The sequence below is a fragment of the Argopecten irradians genome, chromosome 15, assembly GCF_041381155.1.
Source record: "Argopecten irradians isolate NY chromosome 15, Ai_NY, whole genome shotgun sequence".
Classification (NCBI taxonomy): domain Eukaryota; kingdom Metazoa; phylum Mollusca; class Bivalvia; order Pectinida; family Pectinidae; genus Argopecten; species Argopecten irradians.
Genome location: NC_091148.1, coordinates 31658849 through 31678318, shown reverse-complemented (window position 1 = coordinate 31678318; position 19470 = coordinate 31658849). Strand labels below are relative to the sequence as shown.

Sequence of the window (19470 nt, the reverse complement as noted above, 5' to 3'; positions counted from 1 at the left end):
CTAATGAAAGTGGAAGGAAGAAAGATGTAACTGACCAACATTTAGAGACGATAATAGACTTTACAACAGTTAAATGCAGTAATGAAATCATCTGGGTTAACATTATGAAAATAACTTTTATTCTGAATAAAAATATTTCAGCACAAGATGTTTTTTTTCTGCTGAAAAACATATGAACTGAAATGTTAATTTGAATAAAACTTTTCTTCATCAAGTTAGACCGTATGATATTCTGAGTATTCTTAAAAAAAAGACAAGGTGGATAGAATTGACCATGACAGAAAAATCAACCATCACTGAATTTATAACACCATGAATTCTATACATCATAATATTCTATTTAAATACCGGTACCTATAATTCTGAGATCAACACACCAAGAGGTTGAATTGTCAAATTTTGAACATTAAACTAGCTAGCTTGTACAATGTATGTTTCTGTGTTTATAGCTTGTACAATGTATGTTTCTGTGTTTATAGCTTGTACAATTTATGTTTCTGTGTTTATAGCTTGTACAATGTATGTTTCTGTGTTTATAGCTTGTACAATGTATGTTTCTGTGTTTATAGCTTGTACAATGTATGTTTCTGTGTTTATAGCTTGTACAATGTATGTTTCTGTGTTTATAGCTTGTACAATGTATGTTTCTGTGTTTATAGCTTGTACAATGTATGTTTCTGTGTATATAGCTTGTACAATGTATGTTTCTGTGTTTATAGCTTGTACAATGTATGTTTCTGTGTTTATTGCTTGTACAATGTATGTTTCTGTGTTTATAGCTTGTACAATGTATGTTTCTGTGTTTATTGCAATGTTACTGTGCAGTGAGAAAATGCTCCAAAAACAACACTTCCTGAACGTCCATCATTTTTTCACAAGTGTGAGAGAAAAATAATCCTGTATAGGTGTGTCAAGTCAACAAAGATTTGTCACCCCCGGTGTAAGATTTTTGTTGTCACCACTTGGCAAGCCTTCTGTGAGCCTCGGGTTGACCAACCAAATTCTTACACTTGGGTCAAGATATTTCTGATCATTTGACATATCCATGTATTATTCTATTGATTTAGAAAATAAACACATTTGAATGTGAGAAATATACACAGTATGCATATCCAATATTCATAAACAATATAACTTGTGCGTAATCAAGACAAGCAAACACAAGCATACTCTACAGATGAAACAAACATTCTGACACTGAAACAAACATTCTGACACTGTAACATGGTCCAATTTTGATCATAAGGTTGTGATTTCTTAATTTCATAAAAATGTACATTATAAATCAAGTTAAAGTCAATGGAATTATAGGCCACACATAATAAAAGTGCTGTAAAATTTTCCTTTGACATGATGAATTTTGTATTTGTATATTACAGAGTTATCTGCCCTTGCTAGTAGGTATTGATTATGATGTCATGTGTTTGCGAGTGTAATGCCATATTTTTCAAAGAAAGTGACGTGAATCGTGTCCACAAAATAATGACGTCACATTGGATACCTTATATCCCACAAGGGAGCTAACTCTGTAATAAGCAACAACACAATAGCTTTCAGCCATAACATAACTTACATGTACTCTAGCATTATCCCTAAATAAATTTTTTTTCATGGTCTAACTTGTTTTCCTTCTGGCCTGCATAGCAATACAATCTTTATACAATGAAATTTCAACTCAACTATTGGCTGAGACTAGTCACATGACTTGTGCCATCTATCCAGCGTTGCCATTAACTGGTTGCTGCCTCTTTCTGAGATTGTATCCGTTAGCAAAATTACCATTACTTGTTTTTGGAACTCTCTTTGGTGTAGAGGGCTCCTGTGTGCCCTCAGAATCTGTGACGAAGAAGCCATCTTCTAGGGACTGTGAAAGAATAAGACATTTTAGCTCAATGTGGTGCTATTTTTGTCCAATATCAACATTTTAGACATAGGAGACATTATCATCAATTTTAGTTACATATATACACACCGGATGACTTCCACATGCTCTTCTTCTACATGACTTGTTGCACTGATTGCATGACAGGGCTTTTTCTAAGGGATTTTTGTGGCCAATAATGGGTGCCTTTCCCAATGGAAATTATTTCAAATTTTTGTCAAATTCCCAAAAAACACTGTTTGCTCCTTGAAATTTCCTTCCTAATATGCCAATTCCTTCCCAAAATGAGGTAAAAAGGCCCCTTTCCAATTAAATGAAACAAAGCCCTGCATGAACTCAACATCCAGAGAAAGTCAATTAAAATATTTTTAAAAGCAAGATCAAACTCGAATAGAGATTTGTTCTTTCATCAAATTGAAAGTGGAAATTTTTTATGATTATTCTACTTGTAAATATTGGGGTGGTGGTGGGGGGTGGTGGGGGGGTTAAGACATATCAACAAATTGAAAAGTCATAAGATTCTGCTGGGAATCAAATGGGCAAAACATCCACTAACAAAAAGGTGATGATTAAATACTTACTGTCCACCTCCATTTCTTGGCGTACACAGCACACAGGTACACACATATGATACTGCCTATCAACTGGAACAGGAAAAGGTAAAAATTACCAGTATAACTTCTTAATTTCATCTCTCAGTCAAAAAAAAAAACAGTTTAAAAAATAGACTTTTACTCTTTCACCTCGTTCCAATATAAATTACACATGCCTTCTCTAGAGGGTATAATTACTATTTTAAAAGTATTTTTGAAAATGGTGAAAGTTGGTTATAGCGCACTCTCCTCAGAATGTACTTACCTGAACCAGGAACCAGTATATTACATACATTACGTCAGTTTGTTTGAATAATTCCGCCCCGAATTTGAGACAGACTATAGCTTCTGTTAGTGTGATTGCACTGTAACACAACAAGTTTGTGTAAGATGATATAAAACATACAATCATTCAGTAAATACCGACAAAAGTCAATTTCCAAAAGGTAGACTGCCAAATAATATAAATTGGTAATACATATTTTTTAAATGACAATAATTTCATTCAAGCTTTGTTTAAAAAGTTATGGTATAGGTCTTACAGACTCCAGGATCAGATTTAGACTTGAATTATTGCAAAGCCAATCAAATAATGTCATATTCGCTAAGTCAAAACGTTTGGACATTTGGAAAGACAAATAGCAGGTTTGTGAGAGATTGTCCAATACTGATGGGCTATACATACCAAAACATCCAACACTGTGTTCCCAGTCTCTTACACTGACGATCTGTGATATACACATAGTACTGTCTGTAAAATAATCATACACTATTACATACGGTGTGTCCATAGATGTTACACTGCTGATCTGTTATATACACATAGTACTGTCTGTAAAATAATCATACACTATTACATACGGTGTGTCCATAGATGTTACACTGCCGATCTGTTATATACACATAGTACTGTCTGTAAAATAATCATACACTATTACATACGGTGTGTCCATAGATGTTACACTGCCGATATGTATAATACACATAGTACTGTCTGTAAAATAATCATACACTATTACATACGGTGTGTCCATAGATGTTACACTGCCGATCTGTTATATACACATAGTACTGTCTGTAAAATAATCATACACTATTACATACGGTGTGTCCATAGATGTTACACTGCCGATCTGTTATATACACATAGTACTGTCTGTAAAATAATCATACACTATTACATACGGTGTGTCCATAGATGTTACACTGCCGATCTGTTATATACACATAGTACTGTCTGTAAAATAATCATACACTATTACATACGGTGTGTCCATAGATGTTACACTGCCGATCTGTTATATACACATAGTACTGTCTGTAAAATAATCATACACTATTACATACGGTGTGTCCATAGATGTTACACTGCCGATCTGTTATATACACATAGTACTGTCTGTAAAATAATCATACACTATTACATACGGTGTGTCCATAGATGTTACACTGCCGATCTGTTATATACACATAGTACTGTCTGTAAAATAATCATACACTATTACATACGGTGTGTCCATAGATGTTACACTGCCGATCTGTTATATACACATAGTACTGTCTGTAAAAATAATCATACACTATTACATACGGTGTGTCCATAGATGTTACACTGCCGATCTGTTATATACACATAGTACTGTCTGTAAAATAATCATACACTATTACATACGGTGTGTCCATAGATGTTACACTGCCGATCTGTTATATACACATAGTACTGTCTGTAAAATAATCATACACTATTACATACGGTGTGTCCATAGATGTTACACTGCCGATCTGTTATATACACATAGTACTGTCTGTAAAATAATCATAACTATTACATACGGTGTGTCCCCATAGATGTTACACTGCCGATCTGTTATATACACATAGTACTGTCTGTAAAATAATCATACACTATTACATACGGTGTGTCCATAGATGTTACACTGCCGATCTGTTATATACACATAGTACTGTCTGTAAAATAATCATACACTATTACATACGGTGTGTCCATAGATGTTACACTGCCGATCTGTTATATACACATAGTACTGTCTGTAAAATAATCATACACTATTACATACGGTGTGTCCATAGATGTTACACTGCCGATCTGTTATATACACATAGTACTGTCTGTAAAATAATCATACACTATTACATACGGTGTGTCCATAGATGTTACACTGCCGATCTGTGATATACACATAGTACTGTCTGTAAAATAATAATACACTATTACATACGGTGTGTCCATAGATGTTTACACTGCCGATCTGTTATATACACATAGTATTGTCTGTAAAATAATCATACACATATTACATTATGGTGTGTCCATAGATGTTACACTGCCAAGTCTGTTATATACACATAGAACTGTCTGTAATATAATCATACACTATTACATACGGTGTGTCCATAGATGTTACACTGCCGATCTGTTATATACACATAGTACTGTCTGTAAAAATAATCATACACTATTACATACGGTGTGTCCATAGATGTTACACTGCCGATCTGTTATATACACATAGTACTGTCTGTAAAATAATCATACACTATTACATACGGTGTGTCCATAGATGTTTACACTGCCGATCTGTTATATACACATAGTACTGTCTGTAAAATAATCATACACTATTACATACGGTGTGTCCATAGATGTTACACTGCCGATCTGTTATATACACATAGTACTGTCTGTAAAATAATCAATAACACTAATACATACGGTGTGTCCATAGATGTTACACTGCCGATCCTGTTATATACACATAGTACTGTCTGTAAAATAATCATACACTATTACATACGGTGTGTCCATAGGATGTTTACACTGCCGATCTGTTATATACACATAGTACTGTCTGTAAAATAATCATAACACTATTACATACGGTGTGTCCATAGATGTTACACTGCCGATCTGTTTCTATACACATGTACTGTCTGTAAAATAATCATACACGATTACATACATAGTACTGTCGGTAAATCATATAAACATACACAATTACCCCTACGGTCCATAGATGTTACACTGCCGATCTGTTTATATACACATAGTACTGTCTATGTAAAATAATCATACACTATTACATACGGTGTGTCCATAGATGTTACACTGCCGATCTGTTATATACACATAGTACTGTCTGTAAAATAATCCATACACTATTACATACGGTGTGTCCATACGATGTTACACTGCCGATCTGTGTATATACACATAGTACTGTCTGTAAAATAATCATACACTATTAACATACGGTGTGTCCATAGATGTTACACTGCTGATCTGTTATATACACATAGTACTGTCTGTAAAATAATCATACACTATTACATACGGTGTGTCCATAGATGTTACACTGCCGATCTGTTATATACACATAGTACTGTCTGTAAAATAATCATACACTATTACATACGGTGTGTCCATAGATGTTACACTGCCGATCTGTTATATACACATAGTACTGTCTGTAAAATAATCATACACTATTACATACGGTGTGTCCATAGATGTTACACTGCCGATCTGTTATATACACATAGTACTGTCTGTAAAATAATCATACACTATTACATACGGTGTGTCCATAGATGTTACAACTGCCGATCTGTTATATACACATAGTACTGTCTATGTAAAATAATCATACACTATTACATACGGTGTGTCCATAGATGTTACACTGCCGATCTGTTATATACACATAGTACTGTCTGTAAAATAATCATACACTATTACATACGGTGTGTCCATAGATGTTACACTGCCGATCTGTTATATACACATAGTACTGTCTGTAAAATAATCATACACTATTACATACGGTGTGTCCATAGATGTTACACTGCCGATCTGTTATATACAAATAGTACTGTCTGTAAAATAATCATACACTATTACATACGGTGTGTCCATAGATGTTACACTGCCGATCTGTTATATACACATAGTACTGTCTGTAAAATAATCATACACTATTACATACGGTGTGTCCATAGATGTTACACTGCCGATCTGTTATATACACATAGTACTGTCTGTAAAATAATCATACACTATTACATACGGTGTGTCCATAGATGTTACACTGCCGATCTGTTATATACACATAGTACTGTCTGTAAAATAATCATACACTATTACATACGGTGTGTCCATAGATGTTACACTGCCGATCTGTTATATACACATAGTACTGTCTGTAAAATAATCATACACTATTACATACGGTGTGTCCATAGATGTTACACTGCCGATCTGTTATATACACATAGTACTGTCTGTAAAATAATCATACACTATTACATACGGTGTGTCCATAGATGTTACACTGCCGATCTGTTATATACACATAGTACTGTCTGTAAAATAATCATACACTATTACATACGGTGTGTTTACCTGCATAGATGTTACACTGCCCGATCTGTTTAGATGTTATATACACATAGTACTGTCTGTAAAATAATCATACACTATTACATACGGTGTGTCCATAGATGTTACACTGCCGATCTGTTATATACACATAGTACTGTCTGTAAAATAATAACATACACAATAAACATACACTATTACATAAGGTGTATCCTTCAATGTTACACTGCCGATCTGTATGTCTGTAGTACATTTTATTTTCTGCATTTGGATTGGCTATCTAAAATCAATAAGCTAATCAATGCTGAAAAAAAAAAATATTGTACTTACATATATACTGACAAGGCACTTTTTTTTTAATTTTTTAATAGACAAATCAGTGCTGTGGTTAATGGTATGGAAATGGAAAGACATGAATCTCCACACATTAAGGTTGTGATTCTGTTACCTACCGAACAATGTTGGAGCCGACACGAGATGTTTATGAGAAAGGTATATAATCTCCACACATTAAGGTTGTGATTCTGTTACCCTATACCGAATGGATTGGAGCCGACACGAGACAGATGAGAAACAATCTCCACACATTAAGGTTGTGATTCTGTTACCTACCGAATGGTTGGAGCCGACACGAGACAGATGAGAAACAATCTCCACACATTAAGATTCTGTTACCTACCGAATGGTTGGAACAATCTCCCACACATTAAGGTTGTGATTCTGTTACCTACCGAATGGTTGGAGCCGACACGAGACAGATGAGAAACAATCTCCACACATTAAGGTTGTGATTCTGTTACCTACCGAATGGTTGGAGCCGACACGAGACAGATGAGAAACAATCTCCACACATTAAGGTTGTGATTCTGTTACCTACCGAATGGTTGGAGCCGACACGAGACAGATGAGAAACAATCTCCACACATTAAGGTTGTGATTCTGTTACCTACCGAATGGTTGGAGCCGACACGAGACAGATGAGAAACAATCTCCACACATTAAGGTTGTGATTCTGTTACCTACCGAATGGTTGGAGCCGACACGAGGACAGATGAGAAACAATCTCCACACATTAAGGTTGTGATTCTGTTACCTACCGATTGGTTGGAGCCGACACGAGACAGATGAGAAACAATCTCCACACATTAAGGTTGTGATTCTGTTACCTACCGAATGGTTGGAGCCGACACGAGACAGATGAGAAACAATCTCCACACATTAAGGTTGTGATTCTGTTACCTACCGAATGGTTGGAGCCGACACGAGACAGATGAGAAACAATCTCCACACATTAAGGTTGTGATTCTGTTACCTACCGAATGGTTGGAGCCGACACGAGACAGATGAGAAACAATCTCCACACATTAAGGTTGTGATTCTGTTACCTACCGAATGGTTGGAGCCGACACGAGACAGATGAGAAACAATCTCCACACATTAAGGTTGTGATTCTGTTACCTACCGAATGGTTGGAGCCGACACGAGACAGATGAGAAACAATCTCCACACATTAAGGTTGTGATTCTGTTACCTACCGAATGGTTGGAGCCGACACGAGACAGATGAGAAACAATCTCCACACATTAAGGTTGTGATTCTGTTACCTACCGAATGGTTGGAGCCGACACGAGACAGATGAGAAACAATCTCCACACATTAAGGTTGTGATTCTGTTACCTACCGAATGGTTGGAGCCGACACGAGACAGATGAGAAACAATCTCCACACATTAAGGTTGTGATTCTGTTACCTACCGAATGGTTGGAGCCGACACGAGACAGATGAGAAACAATCTCCACACATTAAGGTTGTGATTCTGTTACCTACCGATGGTTGGAGCTGACACGAGACAGATGAGAAACAATCTCCACACATTAAGGTTGTGATTCTGTTACCTACCGATTGGTTGGAGCCGACACGAGACAGATGAGAAACAATCTCCACACATTAAGGTTGTGATTCTGTTACCTACCGAATGGTTGGAGCCGACACGAGACAGATGAGAAACAATCTCCACACATTAAGGTTGTGATTCTGTTACCTACCGAATGGTTGGAGCCGACACGAGACAGATGAGAAACAATCTCCACACATTAAGGTTGTGATTCTGTTACCTACCGAATGGTTGGAGCCGACACGAGACAGATGAGAAACAATCTCCACACATTAAGGTTGTGATTCTGTTACCTACCGAATGGTTGGAGCCGACACGAGACAGATGAGAAACAATCTCCACACATTAAGGTTGTGATTCTGTTACCTACCGAATGGTTGGAGCCGACACGAGACAGATGAGAAACAATCTCCACACATTAAGGTTGTGATTCTGTTACCTACCGAATGGTTGGAGCCGACACGAGACAGATGAGAAACAATCTCCACACATTAAGGTTGTGATTCTGTTACCTACCGAAATGGTTGGAGCCGAACGAGACAGATGAGAAACAATCTCCACACATTAAGGTTGTGATTCTGTTACCTACCGAATGGTTGGAGCCGACACGAGACAGATGAGAAACAATCTCCACACATTAAGGTTGTGATTCTGTTACCTACCGAATGGTTGGAGCCGACACGAGACAGATGAGAAACAATCTCCACACATTAAGGTTGTGATTCTGTTACCTAGCGAATGGTTGGAGCTGACACGAGACAGATGAGAAACAATCTCCACACATTAAGGTTGTGATTCTGTTACCTACCGAATGGTTGGAGCCAACACGAGACAGATGAGAAACAATCTCCACACATTAAGGTTATGATTCTGTTACCTACCGAATGGTTGGAGCCGACACAAGACAGATGAGAAACAATCTCCACACATTAAGGTTGTGATTCTGTTACCTACCGAATGAGCCGACACGAGACAGATGAGAAACAATCTCCACACATTAAGGTTGTGATTCTGTTACCTACCGAATGGTTGGAGCCAACACGAGACAGATGAGAAACAATCTCCACACATTAAGGTTGTGATTCTGTTACCTACCGAATGGTTGGAGCCGACACGAGACAGATGAGAAACAATCTCCACACATTAAGGTTGTGATTCTGTTACCTACCGAATGGTTGGAGCCGACACAAGACAGATGAGAAACAATCTCCACACATTAAGGTTGTGATTCTGTTACCTACCGAATGGTTGGAGCCGACACGAGACAGATGAGAAACAATCTCCACACATTAAGGTTGTGATTCTGTTACCTACCGAATGGTTGGAGCCGACACGAGACAGATGAGAAACAATCTCCACACATTAAGGTTGTGATTCTGTTACCTACCGAATGGTTGGAGCCGACACGAGACAGATGAGAAACAATCTCCACACATTAAGGTTGTGATTCTGTGGCACTTCCATGATATGCTTCAGGAAAAATGTGTTCAGCTCTGACAACTATAAAAAAAAATACACATCGTGAACAAAAGTTAGCAGATTTTATATACTTAAACTTAGCTTTTCAACATACATTTCATTAAAGAAATCTCTATACAAGCACCAAGTCCAAAAATCTGTAAGAAATTAACCTGACAATGATAAGTTAGACCTACTATTCACCATTTAAGTTAAATACATAATATTAGAATCAAACACAATGAATATTTCTGACTAAATGAATCTGCAGTCATGGCACTCTGTACTCTATCATCATCAACAGCATCACACACTCAGTACGTACCTGCCACACAATGATGAGGAGACAGACTTCACCCACACGTCGGTAGGACGACAAAGGATCCAACCAATTTACATTAGCCCAGCTTTAATATCAAACAAAAGCTACAGTTAATATATCTCAAATAACCTCAATTCATGCTATGTTACTTTTTAATAAGTAAATTAATGCTGTTCATGTTTTCTCGTATCTTTTTCTTCATATAAAAATAAACTTTTATTTTTACATTTTCCTCAAATAGAATTTTTTTCCTTTTTATTTTCCTAAAAAAGAAATAATTTTCATCACTCTTATTCTTAAAGTGAATAGTCGGGCAAAGAATACCAGTCTAAATGCGTTCATTGGCCTTCCAAAAGTTCTCATATATCAATACGACGGTCAAGTTCTGCTTACGATTCCCAGTTCTGACCATTAAAAGAAAGAAAAGTTGAAAGCATTGAAAGCGAGGCTGCATGGAAATGTAACGATGGATTCCTATACTTTAAATTAATTTCTTCGTGTGCACATAGATTCTGACGAGAGATTTTATTTTTCAATTTCATAAGAAATTATACTGGATACATTCACATCATTTTTACCGACTTTAGCCATCCTTGCCTGACTGTTCACTTTAAACCAATTTATTTTTAAAAGTAAATCATATTGAGGTCAAGCCTTATTATTTCAACCATTATATATTACTGCATGTGATTGTCAATTCTGTTGCTTGCATTGACTGATGAAAGGAAATTTTCCTGCAAATGTCGTGAACAATTGATCAAAGTACACTACTGTTTTAGTATTGGTATTTCCCTGAACTCTCAAGCTAGCTACAGACACTTACCTGACAGGTGTAAACTGAAGCACTATTCTTCGTAATTTCCCAGTAGCTGTGTGGATGTCTCTGTTAAATTAAAAACAAAATACTCTAAATTAACATACATATAGCAGTTATCAAACTTCAGCACTTTTTGTGCAAGGACATTTACCCTAAACTGTGTCTACATTTCCTGAATAGCTATTGTTACAAATGCGTAATTGTTGTCCTTTGATCTTTAAGTTTGACCCTAAGTAACCCTGACTGTTAAACATTTACAAACAAGATAAGGGTAACAAACAAAAGAATAACTGACAATACTTGCTCATTTTACAATGCTACTATCCTTGAAACATTTTTCACAAAGGAATTTAATATGGTTGTATCCTTGAAACATTTTTCACAAAGGAATTTAATATGGTTGTAACTTTGCAATAATATTCATTTACAGTACTTTCAGTACTTTGATTTCTACTTTCCTAATCGGTGTCATTCATACTTTTCACAAACTAGAATACATCCAAATAAGGAGTAGTACTTACTTGATGCTCTCCCAGTGGTAGTTCCTCATCTCTAGTTTCTTACACAGGTACATGCCGATTACAATACCCAGACCATTACAAATGAGGACGTCCAGTATCCACGCATCCCACCAACACTCCGCAAAGTTTGGCAGCAAGTGACAAAATGCCATCTACAAATACAAATGCATTATTAATTTCTCCCTTTAACAAAACTACAGAAATAGCAATGATCTGCTTTAGACTACAATAACAATCAGGAAATAGGAGAAAAGCACATCAGTAAGTGGTTTTTTTATATAGGTTAAAAGTCAAAATATAGGTCACAGTGATCCTATTGTATATGTCAGTGACAAGTGGTCTGAAAAGAGATTAAACGGCACATTCATTTTGTCAGGTATTTTCTCAAAAACTTTCGAGGGTAAGACTAATATACAAAGCATGGAAAGAGTTAACCACTCAGGTCCTTAAATTAGAGGAAACAGCCCTACTCTACACAGGGGACATAACTCAGCATATGACAGAGACATTAGTACCGTAACAGGAAATGAATTTGGTAATAGCCTTTTGGAGAGGAAATAACACTAATAAAGGAAGGAAATAAGTTGTTATCATACACTGCTCCAAGATCAGGATCCTCTCAAGATGTCTTTATATACCTGAAGTCAATATTTGACCCAATACACATCCCCTCCTCCTTTAAGAGGCCTGTTTTTCTTGAATTAAAATCTTGTAAACTAAAAATGTATTTGCCATATATGGTGGTGTTTTTTTCAAATTTCGTTTCTTAAGCAAATGGATATTTTGTACAATTTTTAGAGTTTTACTTATGTGATGTTATGCATCATCTCTTTTCAAGCATCAGGGGCAATTACTGTGTTAAATATGGTAAGAAACAAAGCCAAATATTTCCGTAATACTTCACTCAATTTCAATACATGATTAATATCTTACTGAAATCATTCCTTCTTAAAACTTTGAAATATAATACAAACTTACATTTATTTTACATTAATTGCAAAACAAGTGATATACTTATAATTATACAAATCACTTTTCGATGGATCGAATGTAAGAGCACGAGGAATCTTAGTGTGGGAGGATACCGGTATACCCAAAGAAAACCCTTTACATTTTCATGTCCGTACCAGAGATCAAACCCTGGCTGGAAATAGCTAGGTGATACACAAGTGGCTTTAAGCACCCATAAACATGATTAAATCAGGGTTCTCACTAAGTTTTTGAATAGATGGTTGAAAATTTAAATTCTCATGAAAATCATGCCTTCTTTAAATAAAACTGTGAACAGAATTGTGTTTTTACCTCTGTGATTTCCCACTGTATGCTGATTGTCCACAGAATGCCATAGTGACGTATGAGCATTGCTTTCGTTATCCATCCAAGGAAATGGGCGGTGGCAAAACAGTCGAGGTGTGACACGATACGGGGGAGGTCAATTTCTGAACAGTTAGCGGCATATTCCTGTAAAACATCATTCAGATTGCATTGCTAATTATAAGTACAAGAAGCAGAAAAGCTTCACGCTGAAATGATAATTAATATGGTCATGATATATATTTTTTCTGCTTTTCAATATTTTAATCATAGAAAAAATATGCATTTGATATAAGTTTTGGAAACTTTATATTGGAGATGCATGAACAATTTTCTTTCTCTTCTTCCTATTCCCCTCTGTCTTAGCCTTCACCTCTGTATAATGACCACATGCTTATAAATAGAACACTTTTCCCTCAGTCAAATAAATTTCAACACACTATGCCCTCTCAGTATAAAGACCATTTGGCTACAACAATGTTTTCTAGGTCCCTTAATTGGCTAGTCTTTAAAAGACAGGTTTGACTGTGCTAATTATTCAAATTTCGCAAAAAAGGTGCAGTGACAGTAATCTAGACATCTTAGTCACTTGAGTACCGTTGGTCTCTGCCAGAAATACCTTTTCTTCTATTGTGATTCCTTCGAGGTCTGGATACAGCCACTCCAATACCTTTCTGAAGTCTTTACGCGTTTGAAACAATGCAAACACCAGGAAGATGAAGTAGAATACACTCATCCCTGTAAACAACAGACAATGTAATGTTCGTAATACAAATCTACGTCTGACAATTTCATTAGCGTATTTCTGTAAGTGATTTTCATACTTGATAATTTCAGGGGCCCATATATCTTTTGAATTCAGAAAATGCTTCCTTCTCTCTTCCCTGAAACACATATTTTCTAAGACTTTTTTTTCATAAGTGACTTTTAAAAAACATGGAAGAAACATATCTTTTCGAAGATATTTTTTTCTCTTAATTGATTTTTAAAAAATTACATGAAATAATGAAAACCAACAAGATTCTATTGAGGAAGGGACCTTACTTTATGAGGAAGGGAGAGGGTGGAGGTTGTGTCAATAATTCAGCATTAGACTAAATTGACTTACCAAATACCATCCTCCAGATCGCGGGATGAGGACGTGTAAACGGGCCGTTAGGGAATGCCAGCACACTGATGACGAGGAAGAAGAAGACAACAGCACAAAACCCCGCCCAGATATTGTCACTTTGTACATTATCATCTCTACAACAGATTTATTTGATAAACAGATAAACATTTTATTTAGTCAATAATTTAATTATTTTATATGAGACATTTTTGTATTAATTGAATGACATCAAACAAATGCACACAACAAAATTAATTAAAGCTGGCACCTCTGAACACTATAGCTAGATGCTCTACCGATAGAATTACCAGTCTCCCAATCTAGAACATTACAAAATCACATTACAGCAGAAACAACAATTTTTCTAATTTTATGACAGGAACCTTGGTATAAACTTGTAAATTTACATCGTTTTTTTTATTTCAACACCCATATACATGTATATAATTAGCCTTCTTATTTGATAGTTATAAGATTAAGAAATAAATAAACGAAAATATAAAATAATAATTTAAGATGACAGACATAAACCTAATAACTACATTTTATTACATCTTACAATATACAACATTTAAATTACTAGTTAGCATAAAAAATTATAAAATTCATATACAAGTTTAACAAGAAATAAATTCAACAAGCAATATCTGTGTGCAATTCATGATTGTACCACACTTTGATCATTCTTATCTTCTAAGTGTTTTTAATTAAAATCTTTCAGGTTTTTTTTTCATTTTTTTTAATGCAGACTTCATGTATAAACATTTCAAATTAGTTTCTAAGGACACTAGTTGTTTGTGCAAGATTCATTGACAAAGTTAACGTTACCATTTTTGTCAATGACTAATAGTGATCTATAAATATGATTGAGTAATACACTTCAGTGATATACAAATAATCTAATCAAAGTGAAAGTAATATATATATATATGTGTAACTTTAACTTGTGAGTAATAAGACATAAATGAATTGATCAATGTCAACAAATTTAATGTCATAAAAATACGGAAAGGGAACGAACAACAGGCTATGCCTATACAGGTTCTCTCCCTGATCTGAATTGATCATAAGGGAATAAAAGTTGAACCAGTAGAAAAGGCATATAATTCTCAGACAATAACTCTATTATTTGCTCTAGAGATCAAGACACAATAGATATAACAATGAAGTTATAGGTTCCCAATGTTATGTTTATAGTGTATCAAGTCATAGGTAATACCGTATTAAATAGTTTGACATAACTACAAAATATAATTGTGTACACATTACATGTACATTGTGACCTAAATTATATAACAATAGTTCAAAAAAGGAGGAGGACACTGTCAATCAAACATATATACTGTATCACGTCTAATATGGGCATATATTCTACAGACAAGAAATATCACAAGGAAATGTCATCATACTACATACACTACATGTGTACCCGCACACTTTGTAACATGTAAGCTTATTTATACACATATGTGTGTCAGAACTACATATAATCTACCTGGAGGGCGTCTTACATTGTCAAGCTCAGTATCAAACAACTCCAAAATTTCAAGATTTATGGATTTATTCTCTATGGTAAACCATTTATCGTACATACTAATAGCTATACATAATATCATATATAACAGCCCGGCACACATGTGTCACACGTGATTCTCCCTCTGGCGTAATTATGTCAATATATGAATGGTAACCGCCCAATCAATACAAGAAAGGAATTAATTGGAAGATGAATTTGTACAAATAAACAGATTAAGGTGCATATTTAAAAGGTGTACTACGTATTAAGGATAGCTTATTTACAAACACCGGTCGGACACAGTGTAAAACAACTTTCCTGTTCACGCCGTCAAATCACCACCTAACAAGCAGTCGACATGAACCGTTGACATCTTACCGTGTGAAAGCAGCGTAAAGTAATCCTAGAACTGACACAGTCAGTAAGGTTACGGTGTGTGGTTTGTAAAACACATCCAGTGATATATCGTCCACAGATTTTTCGTTTATAAACCTAAAATGTTCTACCTCCTCATCGCGGAGTTCACGAAGATCGGTGGACATGGTGGCCATGCCTTGTTAATTAAAGAGTTCCGATAAGGGACGTAACTCTGTTATAAAATATTTCACGCGGTCATTTTTAAATGCAGCAAATCAACTTCGTAGGCTGTTTGTTGCTTTTTATCAACCATTATGTATATGTAGCAGGGCTTGTAAATAGTTTGTGTTTTATGGGAATATATATGGTGTCGTGGTCCTGTGCTAGCTGTAAGAGTGCGTGTGTATCTTGTACACGTGTAACTGTTAGCTGTCGTGCACAATATGTCATTGTATCGAGCGCCTGTGTTGTGTTCCGTTTTCGTATTGGTCGATTGTGCATGTATTGTTATAGTCGGGTATGTAGGGGTGTTCTATCCATTTCATTGCGGTGTACTGAAGGATTGAGTTCCCGAACCTAATAGGTTTTAAATAGAGGTGGGTAATAGGAAGCAGGAAGGGGGCATGTTTATAGGTATAGGGTGGTAGGGTTGTAGGTGGGGTATGGAGGGGTTGTCGGGGGATATTTTGTAAATATATGTGTTAGTCACGTCGTTGTTGGGCCCTACGTCTTGTGTAATACATTGTTTAATATGTAATATGTCGTTATAAATAAATATTGTTACGTGTTAAAAGTATTTGTCTCGTTTTCCTTCACCGGCAAAAATCAAGCAAAACCCTACGAACCTGGGTTGAAACACACAGGTAGGGAGCCGGATGTAGTTTGTAGTTATTAACAAACTGGGCCCGTCTCGCTCCTGTTACATATATATTTGATTGATAACCAATTAAGATACATGTTTGTTGGACCGATTTTTTTTCCTAAATATATCGTCAGCGTCTGGGGCTCAATTTTCACGCACATTACAATCGCGCACCTACATGTCTGTTCCCGTATGTTTTAAATATTAGGCCTAATATTCGTATCACTTTTAGGCCTAGGCTTGGAAGTCACTTAGTGAGAGTTCCATAATTCTCCGCTCCGCCCCGACTGTAATAAATCAGTATGACATGGATAATTTTATCTTTGGATTATCCTTTTTCAAAGACTACAAGAGCTATTTCCCCCAATACACTAGCTGTAGGACTGTGTTTAAAATGAATACCTTTTCGTTAATATTGGGTGGAAATAGGGACATCCCGGTATCGTTCGAACAGGGGCGTAGGAAGCGGGGGGAGGGGGGGGGGGGGGGGGGGGGGGATTCCAAAATGTCATAGTCAATTGTCATAAAGGTAAAGAAAAAAACATGTCCCATTATTGCTGTTTAAATAGGTTATTCAGTTACACAAAAAATCACGTAATTTAGGGCAGCATCACTATTTAGTCGAGAGGACTTCGGTGCCCCATACCCTTTGTCTCCTTTTATTTCTCCTAATAGTTCACAATAGGAAAAGCAATACAAGGAGCCGCAAAGCGTGGCATTATCTCCCGCGCCCCGCAGTTGGAATAAAACCCAAATACATCAAGGTCAAAGTACCAATTATTCAAGTGTAACTTAAAATGTATGCGAGTATTGTAAAACTGTGAAAAAAATAACAGCAGGTAAAATGACCAATTTCAAGGTCATATGATTCAAAATGGCGGAGATATATGACATCAAATATAGAAATTTGAATTTTTATTTGTCTTTGGGGCAGACGTTTCAGCGCCTTCAAACCTGTATGTACAATGTTGATTTTTCATATCTATGTTGTATGAACTTTTGTTATCAAAAGTTATGGATTTTAAAGGGGTATATAGAAAAATGGCGGAAATATAGCTCTCCAAATATGGCGATTTGTTCCATTTCCTTATTTTTTTACGTAATTTGTGAGCTCGTAGCGGCTTTATTATTTAATATAGGGTGTTGAATTTTTGTAAATCTAGACTTTGGCATATAGTGTGTACATGGTTTTAATTTCAAAGACAAAGCTTTAAAAATGGCGGAAATTTAGCCCTCCGAATATGGCGTTTTCTTCATTTTTTAACGTAAATTTTACCGTTATTTCTGAAATTTCAAAGAGAAATGTTTTGAATTGGATGTGAAAGAGCATGCTCTCAGACACATAAAAGGACTAATTTCAAGGTCATATGATTGAAAATGGCGGAGATATAGGACATCAAAATCGAAATTTTAGTTTATATTTGTCATTGCGGCACGCGCTTCAGCGCATTTAAACCTGTATGTACAATATTGATTTTTCATACCTATGTTGTATAAACTTTTGTCTTCAAAATTTATGGATTTTAAAGGGGTTATATAAAAAAATGGCGGAAATATAGCTCTCTGAATATGGCGATTTGTTTCATTTTCTTATTTTTTTCCCCGTAATTTGTGAGCTTTAAAGGCCTTTGTCATTTAATTAAGGGTGTTGATTTTTCGTAAATGTAGACTTTGGCATAGTGTCTGTACAGACTTGTAATTTTAAAGTCATCAATTTGAAAATGGTGGAAAAATAGCTCTCCGAATATTGCGTTTCGTTCATTTTTTAACATAAATTTTACCGTAATTTATGAAATTTCAAAGAGAAATGTTTTGAATTGGATGTGAAAGAGCATGCTCTCAGACATATAAAATGACTAATTTCAAGGTCATATGATTCAAAATGGCGGAGCTATAGGACATCAAAATCGAAATTTTAGTTTATATTTGTCCTTGCGCCACGCGTTTCAGCGCCTTTAAACCTGTATGTACAATGTAGATTTTTCATACCTATGTTGTATAAACTTTTGTCTTCAAAAGTTATGGATTTTAAAGGGGTTATATAGAAAAATGGCGGAAATATAGCTCTTCAAATATGTCAATTTGTTCTATTTCCTTATTTTTTTCAGTAATTTGTGAGCTCGTAGGGCCTTTATCATTTAATTTAGGTGTTGATTCTATGTAAATGTAGACATTGATATGTTGTCTGTACAGGGTTATAATTTAAAAACCGGGAATTAGAAAATGGCGGAAATACAGCCCTCCGAATATGGCGTTTCGTTCACTTTTTTAACGTAAATTTTACCGTAATTTAAGAAATTTCCAAGAGAAAGGTTTTGAATCGAATGTGAAAGGGCACGCTCTCAGACACTATATTGACCAATTTCAATGTCATATGATTCAAAATGGCGGAGGTATAGAACAGCAATTGTCCTTTCAGCGATTATG

The 19470-nt window shown here is 35.6% G+C and overlaps 1 protein-coding gene across 1 annotated transcript; it reads right to left on the bottom strand.

The window, feature by feature from the left end:
• Positions 1–1204: 1204 nt before the first annotated feature.
• Positions 1205–16400, bottom strand: LOC138309856 (phosphatidylserine synthase 1-like). The gene is made up of 12 exons (XM_069251097.1): positions 16203–16400; positions 14306–14442; positions 13817–13935; positions 13186–13344; positions 11884–12035; positions 11369–11428; positions 10549–10630; positions 10153–10265; positions 3161–3226; positions 2741–2840; positions 2464–2526; positions 1205–1864 (listed from the first exon to the last, which is right to left on the bottom strand). The coding sequence occupies exons 1-12, from the start codon at positions 16373–16375 to the stop codon at positions 1715–1717; spliced, it is 1374 nt and encodes a 457-aa protein (XP_069107198.1). The 5' UTR covers positions 16376–16400; the 3' UTR covers positions 1205–1714.
• Between the last annotated feature and the right edge of the window lie 3070 nt (positions 16401–19470).